Here is a 9,408-nt window from a genome sequence, read left to right as displayed (position 1 = left end):
AATAGGTCAAGGCTAAACAGCTAACTCTGTACAGATCATCATGGGCACTAATGCAAGAGTATTAAATTGAACGTTCATACCTGGATACCTGGAATCTTTACTCAATTTAATACCATAACCATAATGTGTTTTGCTATGATCATTGTGAATATTTTAATGAAATATTTTAAAGATTTAACCTCTTTTTGTTGACTTACTAGGTGATGTAGTGCATCACTACACAACAATTAATGTTTAAAGCAAGGAATAAAATTATATATTTTTTTATAAAAATAGTAGACCATTTAAGACATAAAGTGCTTTACATTATTTTAAAATGCTGTCTTTCCCTAAAACTGCAGTACCATAAAATGAATACATATACACTCTGGGGGTTATTCACTAAAATACAATTTTTTCTGATGTATGAAAACCGTGACTTTTTCTGAATTTTTCAGATTTGGCGCCCAAAAAAGTCAGTATTTTTCATGAATTTGGCAGAAAACACTGAAATGTTAGAATTATCGTATGAAAGCCAGTGCAGACAATAATATCTTAAAATTGCAAATAGGACCTCTGCCATTGACTTCTACAGGACCTTAACAGGTTGAAGATGGAGTATTTTCAGGTTCTGACTTTTTGCAGCCTTGGGGTATAATAAATTATGAAAAAAAATTCAGATTTCAGAGTAAAAAACTTTTAACATTCAGACTTTAATAAATAACCCCCTTTCTGTAGCTATCTCTTCTAAAAATGTTTTGAGAGTACTGGTATTAGATTGCAAGTCAAATTAAGAACAAAAACCAACAACTACAGCGCTTTTGTAGTATTTGTGCTCCAAAGCACTAAAGGGGGTTATTTATCAAAGTCCGAATTTATCTCAATATTTTCTACTACAAACTCCGACCAAATCCGCTCTGATTTTATACGCATATTTATAAATACATTTTCCCGAAACTGTGCTTTTCGGGTCAAAATCCAATTTTCAAGATTTTTTGGGATTTTTTTTATCCGATTTCCATGAATTTCACGATTATTTCCAGAATTTTCACCCAAAAACTTCGGGGTATTGCACGAAACCCAGCGCACATCAAAAAATCCTTGGGACTCCCATTGACCTATATGCAACCTTGACAGGTTGGAGATGCCAGATTTTCAGATTCAGACTTTTCCAACCTGAGGGTTTGATAAATTCCGAAAAATTCATGATTTTTCAAAAGTCTGATTTTTTAACAAAAAAAGTCACAAATTTTTCGTGATTTTTGCATTCGGAGTTTAGTAAATAATCCCCTAAGACTTACATAAGAATTGAATGGTGGCTTTCAATTTCTATTAGTTATATATAGGATAAAGGTACATCACTAAACAATAATTGATCTAAAAAGTATGTTATATTCTGTATTCCAGAATGACTCATTGTGTTAATTGAATGTAATGTTTTTGGCTCATACAGAAGATAAAACATAAAAGTAAACACATAAAATATAGGTGTATTACAAAGGATGGTTGTACTGTTTTGATGGTATCAGCTTCTATGGTCAGCAAAGTCCAGACAAAAAATTGTTCCTTCTACTGTTAATCCCATTTTGAACCCCTCCTAAAAATTAAGAAAATGAACATGATTATGTTTGCAACAGATTTTTTCATAACATTCATGGCATTACATTTGAACAGGGGGGAGTAAAATTCGGATGTGTGAATTTTGAAACTCAAAAATTTGAACTCGAATTTACTATTCGAACCTTGTTAAATCTGCCCCATAATGGCACCAATTCACAATAACACAGAGAGCAAGCACAGGGAGAGAGAATGTAGACATAGATTAGACATTATATTGTAGATGCTCTTACAGTAGTATGCCCATCCATAATACAAGCATTGTTTACCTCAAGCAGTATCTTGGACTTTACTTAAAGGGGTTGTTCACCTTCAAATGAACTATTATTTGTAGTTTATGAGCTATTTCGCATTTTATCCAGCAGCTCTCCAGTTTGCATTTTCAGCAATCTGGTTGCTAGGGTGCAAATTATCCTAGCAACCAGGCACTGATTTGAATAAGAGACTGGAAATTAATATGATAGGGCCTGAATGGGTCAGTGACCCCTATTTGAAAGCTGGAAAGTGTCAGAAGAAAAAGACAAATCATTAAAAACTGATAAAAAGTAAGTAATGACAACCAATTGAAAAGTTGCTTAGAATGGGCCACTCTATAACATACAAAAAGTTAACATTCTTTAAGTATGACCTCTTTGCATGAGAACATTCAGTTAAATGAGCTTTAAAGGATTGGTACAGCATAAAATTCTATTTAGTCTTGACATTATATGATTTTTTTTTCATCTTTATGGATCTATACAAGACAGCAGGGGGTGTTTCTTTGATGTTCTAGAATGTTCCTTTTGGAATTTTTATTGAACTGGATTAGTTAGTCAAGATAAAACTTTTTTTAACTGAAATGTTGTCTCAGTTAAAATGTACAGTATAAAAGTAGTTTACAGATGAACCATTGGGAGAATTTGTAATGTAAAACATAATCAGATGTATTAGCACTGTGTCATGACAGAAAGCCAATATGACAATGCTTTTGCTGACAAACTCTCTGTTAAAATTGAACAATTATAGTTTTCATCTCCTATGAGTTTTTGGGCACATTTTTCTGATAGACTTTTTAGACTCTTGATGCATGGGTCTGTTTCTAGCCTTTATTTATTAAAAATAAAAAAAAACATTCTGTCGATTGGAAAACAAAAAGATATTATAGAATCACTTTCAGAAAGTCTCCTGGTTTTCTGACAATTCCTTTAATAACATATGCTTCTTCATTAAATTAAAACTTAAAGGGGTGGTTCACCTTTAATGTAGCTTTTGTTATGTTATAGAATGGCCAATTCTAAGCAACTTTTCAATTGGTTTTCATTATTTATTTTTGATAGTTTTATAGTTATTTGCCTTTTTCTTCTGAATGTTTGCAGCTTTCAAATGGGCGTCGCTAACTGTAAGGCTACAAATGTATTGTTATTGTTACTTTTTATTACTGATCCTTCTATTCAGGTCCTCTCCTATTCATATTCCAGTCTCTTATTCAAATCAATGCATGGTTGCTAGGGTAATTTTATACCAGTTACCAGATTTCTTAAGATGCAAATTGACGAGCTGCTGAATAAAAGCTAAATAACTCAAAACTTTCAATAATAAAAAATGAAAACCAATTGCAAATTGTCTCAGAATACAACTCTCAATATCATACTAAAAGTTAACTCAAATGTTAAAACCCCCTTTAACATTTTCTATAAAAAAATAAACATGTTCTTTAGGATTTGTTTTAATAAGAATAGAATTCCTTTTCAGAATAACAGGTTTGCTTCTAGCATCATAAATGTCAGCCACCAATAAACCCTTTTCTCTAAATCTTTGAACTCAATTTTAAGATTATTTTGGGAAGCTGGAGGCTTGAGTCTCAGAGGGGTCAAGCTGCAGTGTTAATCTGAAGATAGACACAGGTCACCTCAGGCACCAGACAAACATTTTAATTTCAGAAATTTACTGCAGAAAATGTTGTCTTTAAAAACAACTTAGTAGCCCTCATTTGGGTGGCCTAGTAGTTTAAGGTAAATTTGCCTTGAGTAGGAACATTTATTTTTTGGTCATTGTAGGAACACTTACATTCTGTCACTTTTAATTATTCTTGTAATGATTTTATTTTTGAATTTCATGGTTGTGTGATTCTTTGCAGATTCTGCATACTTCCAGGCGGTAAGACAGATTTCGGATACTGTCTTGGAAAAAACTTGTTTTTTTTAAAATGCAACCGTTAATAGTGCTGTTCCAGCAGACTTCTGCAATGAAATCAGTTTTTTCAAAAGGGCAAACAGATTTTTTTATATTTAATTTTTAAATTTGACATGAGGCTAGACATATTGCCAAATTCCCAGGTGCCCCCAGTCATGTGACTTGTGCTCTGATAAACTTCAGTCACTCTTCAAGTTGGAGTGATATCACCACCCTCCCTCCCCCCCCACACCAGCGGCCATTCAGCAAAACAATGGGAAGGTAACCAGATAACAGCTCCCTGGTATATATAAGAACAGCACTTAATAGTAAAAATTCATGTCCCACTGCAACTCCTTCAGTTACATTGAGTGGGAGAAACAACAGCCTGCCAGAAAGCAGTTCCATAGTGCACCACTGGCTGTTTCTGAAAGCACATGACCAGGCAAAATGACCTGAGATAGAGCCTACACACCAATATTACAACTATAAAAAAATGCACTTGTTGGGTCAGGAATGAAATTTTTTATGGTTGAGTGAAGTATTTGCAGTGTAAACAATATAATTTAGAAATAAAAAGTACACGTCAAGATCACGACAGAATCCCTTTAAGACTGAATTAAGTATAACTGTTAAGAATATTTTATGAATGACTGTTTATTATTTAATACCTTACTACTGCTTGATTGATTTTTCTGATAAACAGTTTTTATTATGGATTTATTATAAATATTTCCATACTAATTTAAGAGCAAATATAAGGGATGAGGCATTATATATCATGACTGTATAATAGCGTTTTCCTTGAGAACCATGTGGAGATTGAGATCATCAGTGTATCTTGCTTGACTGGTGTGCAAAACTCCTTGAGCCACTGCAGCCGTGGACTGTTTACTTATACAGTATTAATATGTATCTAGGGTATGTCCGTCAGTATGGAATGGTCTTTCAAATTCCTAATACCAAATAAACAAAGCACTATTGTTATGTAATGGCTCCTACTTTCTAAGCTACAGAGAGGATGGATGCAGAGTGTTAATCTACAGATGTAGGGATCTGTTAACAGTCCATTTGAATGGTAATCCCCTAAAAAACAGAAATCCCCTAGTTGCTAGGTCCTGGTACTGTATCTAAGTTACTCAATAGGGTATTTGTTATTGGCCCCTAGAGTCAGTGACCACATTCTGTCATGCCTTAATACAGGGATCCCCAACCTTTTGAACCCGTGAGCAACATTCAGAAGTAAAAGGAGTTGGGGAGCAACACTAGCATGAAAAATGTTCTTGGGGTGCCAAATAAGGGCTCTGATTGGCCATTTAGTAGCCCCTATGTGGATTGTCAACCTACATTGAGGTTCTGTTTGGCAGTACACCTGTTTTTTATACAACCAAAACTTGCCTCCAAGTCTTGAATTCAAAAATAAGCACCTGCTTTGAGGCCACGGAGAGCAACATGTTGCTCACGAGCTACTGGTTGGGGACCACTGCCTTAATATAATGATTATAAAGGGATGGTTCTTCATCTTTGGCCTCTATCTTCTGACCCATGAGTAAGTCTGCTGAGGAGCCTGGTGTCAACAAGGCCCTGTAAAGAGTCCTGCCCTAGAGGGACAACCCTTCTGGTGAAAGTTGGGGAAAAGGCACCCTATGAGCATGGTTTAGTAGGATATAGGACTAATTTAGTCAAAATACCTTCAATGAATTTAAAGGATGAGTTCAGTGTAAAAATAAAAACTGGGTAAATAGATAGGCTATTAAAAATATTTCTAATAGTTAGTTAGCCAAAAACATAATCAATAAAGGCTGGAGTGACTCAATGCCCAACAAAACATAACAGAACACAACTTCCTGCTTCAGCTCTCTAACTCTGAGTTTGTCAGCAACTTAAAGGGGGGGGGGCACATGGGACAAAACTTTTTGTGAGTTTGCAAATGATCCTTAGCATGCAGGTCAGATTCAAAAGCAAACAGTTATGTCCTATGTGCCCCCAAGTCTCTGATTGGTTACTGCTTGGTAACCTGTGGAATCTGTGGAAACCAAGAGAGCTGCAAAGCAGGAAGTAGTGTTCTGACTATTATGTTACACAGCCAGTCACTCCAGCCTTTATACATTACATTTTTGCCTAACTAACCATATTAGAAACAGCCTTTCAGCCCATCTATTTACCTAGTTTTTATTTTTATACTGAACAATTCCTTTAAGATAGAGAGACATAGCTACAAATAGCAGCCTAAGGATTGATAACTGAAGGTGGCTCTCCCATATGCATAATTGGCATAAAGTGAAGGCACAGCAGCACTGAAGGGATTCAGGCTTAGTATTCTGCTCCATAAACAATTCCACTGGAGAGGATCCAGACCTCTAGCTGGTAAACAAAAGGTTTATCTTAAATCTGCCACGCATCTCCAGAGTGGTGTCACGTGGCTAAGCCCTGCCTTGATTGTATCAGTTAACAGTTCTACCACAAAGATCCTTGAGTACAAGCCTGTTATGTTTTGAAATTAACTTTTGTTTTATGTGAACCCCTGGCATCCTATTTGCTTCATTACCACATCAGGGAGGTGTAGTTGCACCCTCTATGTTCCTCCTCCACTTAGCAAGAGCCCATATGGGTAAGAGAGTCCAGTGTGACCCATGTGCTACCATCACTAGCTGATACTAGATACCTTTGTGTATTCCTCTTTAGTGTGTTCAGTAATGGGATCTATCTCTATAAATCAATGAGAGTATACTCACTCACCCTTGTGTAATAAAGGGCACACAATTTGGTATTGTGCAATAAACCATAACTAGTAAGAACGTGTGATGGGAGCATGCATTAGCATGGATTGGGTGGGCCAAAATCTGAACAATGTGGGATTACAAATTAACCACCAAGTATATTGCCAATACATTTTTAATACTGTTTCTCATCTTAGCTGTTGAGATAATGGTTGAGTGGCAACCCTTTTGGTGACTGACTTACTGAAACCAAAACCCTCCAGTTACATCACCACATAACCCTGGATATGTGTGACAAAATCAGAAGGGTGGGATATAGGTGGGTTAAAAAACAGAAGAGGACTGAAGGGTTGGGCATAAATTGGCAAGCAGCAGGTAGGGTTGGGTGCTGGTTAGAGTGTATAACATCCTACCCATCGCTCCTGTAAGAGGAGGCGATAAAAAACAATTCTTGTTACAACATGAAGTTAAATGGATCAAAGGTAAAACATTTTTGTAAATAAATTTGAGTATAATAGATTTTTGTACATTTACAATTTATAATTCATCTGTTTTCATTTCTCAGGAGTGTGTCTATACATGTCACAGTGGATAAATGGGTAGAAGGTGTTACCTTGGTGGATTACAGTATATAGAGAATAATGTACTCTATATGGAGGAGTTCCAAAAACTTAAAGCACTATTTTGAAGATTGCTTTTCTATGTCTGAATGTCTGTAGCTTTATGTTAGAAAGTAAGAGAAACTGTTAACTTGCTTGTTGTGAAAAAACACAAAAGTGTAAATCTTTTAAGAAATGCCTGCTGATGCATTTCTTATTTATATTTTAATGCACCCTTAATTTTGAAGTACCAAGGGCTTTATCTGACACAGTAGGAAAACCTTTTTTAAATTAAGACTTTGTTCCCCGTTGTTAGGTGCAAAAATTGCTGGAGCAAAAATATATATGTACATAATAAAAAGCATATCAAGACCAATGGGATATGGTAAGTGATAAACACAGCAATACTAACCATCTCTGACGCTAGATTTCCATGAAAGCACAAAAGAAATGAGAATAGAAATTTTAATCTAAATAATAATAGGAAGTATATCTATATTTTTAAAAAAAGTATAATCATTCACATTCCAAATTACTTATTCATATTTGCACAAAGGCATCTTCCTTCATGCAACCACAGGAACAACGGTTAAAGTACATTTAGATTGCATGATGTGATGTTTTTTTTTCTCTATTTAAAAAAAGAATTAAATATTAACCAGTTTCTCTTAGCCAGTATATGTCTTCATTTCTGTTAGATATAATATGTAACAGGACAGATTGTTTATGTTTTCCTTAAATTGTATTGCTATGTAAGGTCGAAAACCTACACCTTCCACTGGAGTAACTATAGAGGAATTAGAGCCATGTAACGTGAGTACCAGGGGGATAAGGGGGCTAGGGGTGTAGTTAAACCAGTGGAAGGTAGGTTAAGTGGTTTTGATGGCATTTTATCTAGTTTCTCCACCCTAAATAGAAATACAATAGGAATATAAAGGGTGTGTTTTAGTAACACCGTGGATCCCAAGTGGTGAGATCCAATTTATAGGGCCACTTATTTTCTTGATTACGTTTTTTTTACATTCAGTTATTGATGTCCCTATGGAGACTCCTCCATACAGAGTGAGAGAATTTGGTGATTTGCTAATGGTTAGAATTTTGCACTCAGGTGACCTTGTGTGCAACCATTTTTACTGCTTCTGTAGTTTACAAGACTCAACATAGGGCTCTGAGACCTTTATAATGGTACACTAAAGGAGCCACAAGCCTTTATGTGATCATTACATTTTAAAATGCATCATGCACCTGCATCTCATCCAGTCTGGATTGTATGTCCGGAGGAAAGTCACCGGCTGCACAGCAAAATGGATCAAAAGGTTCTGCTCCAAAAAGATCTTTTTCTAAAAAAAAAAAAAAAGCAGACATATAAAAGCAGAAAAGTAGACATAAACTAGAACAAAAACATTTTTATATGTGTATATTTGTATTACTCCACTAGTGTAGTTTTAAAACTATTACTCCAAAGTGGGAAAATCTGGAATGCTCCTGCATTCGTTTACAGCGGCCATCCCACTGCACGTGTAGGTTTAGGGATAAGCCGGCCTCCCCACCCCAGTGTATTAGTTAATACAAGTGGGCTGAGCATATTACTTGTAAATATGGAGGAAGTGCAGTGAAATAACTTTTCAATAGATTTCACTGCACACCAGCCATATTCTAATGTAATTAATTGTGCCTGAAGTGTGCCAGATAATAATGTACCTTAAGGCAGGAGGCTTCAGAGGCCCAAAGTGTATTAGGTAGACCATGATAAGGAGGAATAGTGCAGTCTGACTGTGCTCTTCACAAAGCAACCAATTATTATGGTTGAGAAGGTGGTCACCAGTGTACCTCCTTAATGAATACTGTGATGCTGAATAAAGGAACTGGAGTGCAGGACATATGCAGGCCTCTGAACTGAATTCCACCTTTGCTGCAATTCAATTGGCTGTTTTAAATGAGGTGTGAATACATGGTCACTTGTTCATCACTCTAGCACTGTGTCATTAGGCTCAAGCAGCCCTGTACTTAAGCTTGTCATAGACAGGCATTAAGTAAGAAGTAACATGCTTTGTTGCACCTTGCACCGTTACACTCTGCCAGTGTTTCCTAACTTGTGAGTTTGTATTGAGTGCTAAAACCTGCCCCTTGTGCAGGTGTGCTTGGTGCAAAGGTGCAAAAAAACATAGCAGTTAGTGTCAGATTTTGCATTCTGCACCATGCCATAATCTTTATAAATGAAACCTTAGGAAAGGCAGACAGCTGTGTAATTTGTTGTCTAGAAATAACAGATATAGACTTTTTCTGTAGACTCTGGGCAGAAGCACAAGAGCACTAAGGAGCCCAAGACTACAATTCTGCCC

General features: G+C 36.0%; 1 protein-coding gene across 4 annotated transcripts in view; it reads right to left on the bottom strand.

Moving 5' to 3' along the window:
- Positions 1-1,198: 1,198 nt before the first annotated feature.
- The window catches only part of gulp1.L (GULP PTB domain containing engulfment adaptor 1 L homeolog), a 106,827-nt gene continuing 98,617 nt past the window's right edge, over positions 1,199-9,408 (bottom strand). For 2 of the 4 annotated variants that reach the window (XM_018236214.2, XM_018236215.2), the window contains 2 exons: positions 8,312-8,406; positions 1,199-1,576 (listed from right to left, as the gene is read on the bottom strand). In XM_018236214.2, coding sequence (XP_018091703.1) covers positions 1,505-1,576; positions 8,312-8,406 — 167 coding nt within the window. In that variant the 3' untranslated portion in view covers positions 1,199-1,504. Of the gene's footprint in view, positions 1,577-7,478; positions 7,490-8,290; positions 8,407-9,408 lie in introns of all 4 variants that reach the window. The other 2 variants (XM_041576373.1, XM_041576374.1) reach the window with 2 other exon arrangements.

Source organism: Xenopus laevis, chromosome 9_10L (genome assembly GCF_017654675.1).
Source record: "Xenopus laevis strain J_2021 chromosome 9_10L, Xenopus_laevis_v10.1, whole genome shotgun sequence".
Classification (NCBI taxonomy): Eukaryota; Metazoa; Chordata; class Amphibia; order Anura; family Pipidae; genus Xenopus; species Xenopus laevis.
The sequence above is the reverse complement of the archived record's forward strand: the minus strand, read 5'-3'. Positions and strand labels throughout refer to the sequence as shown.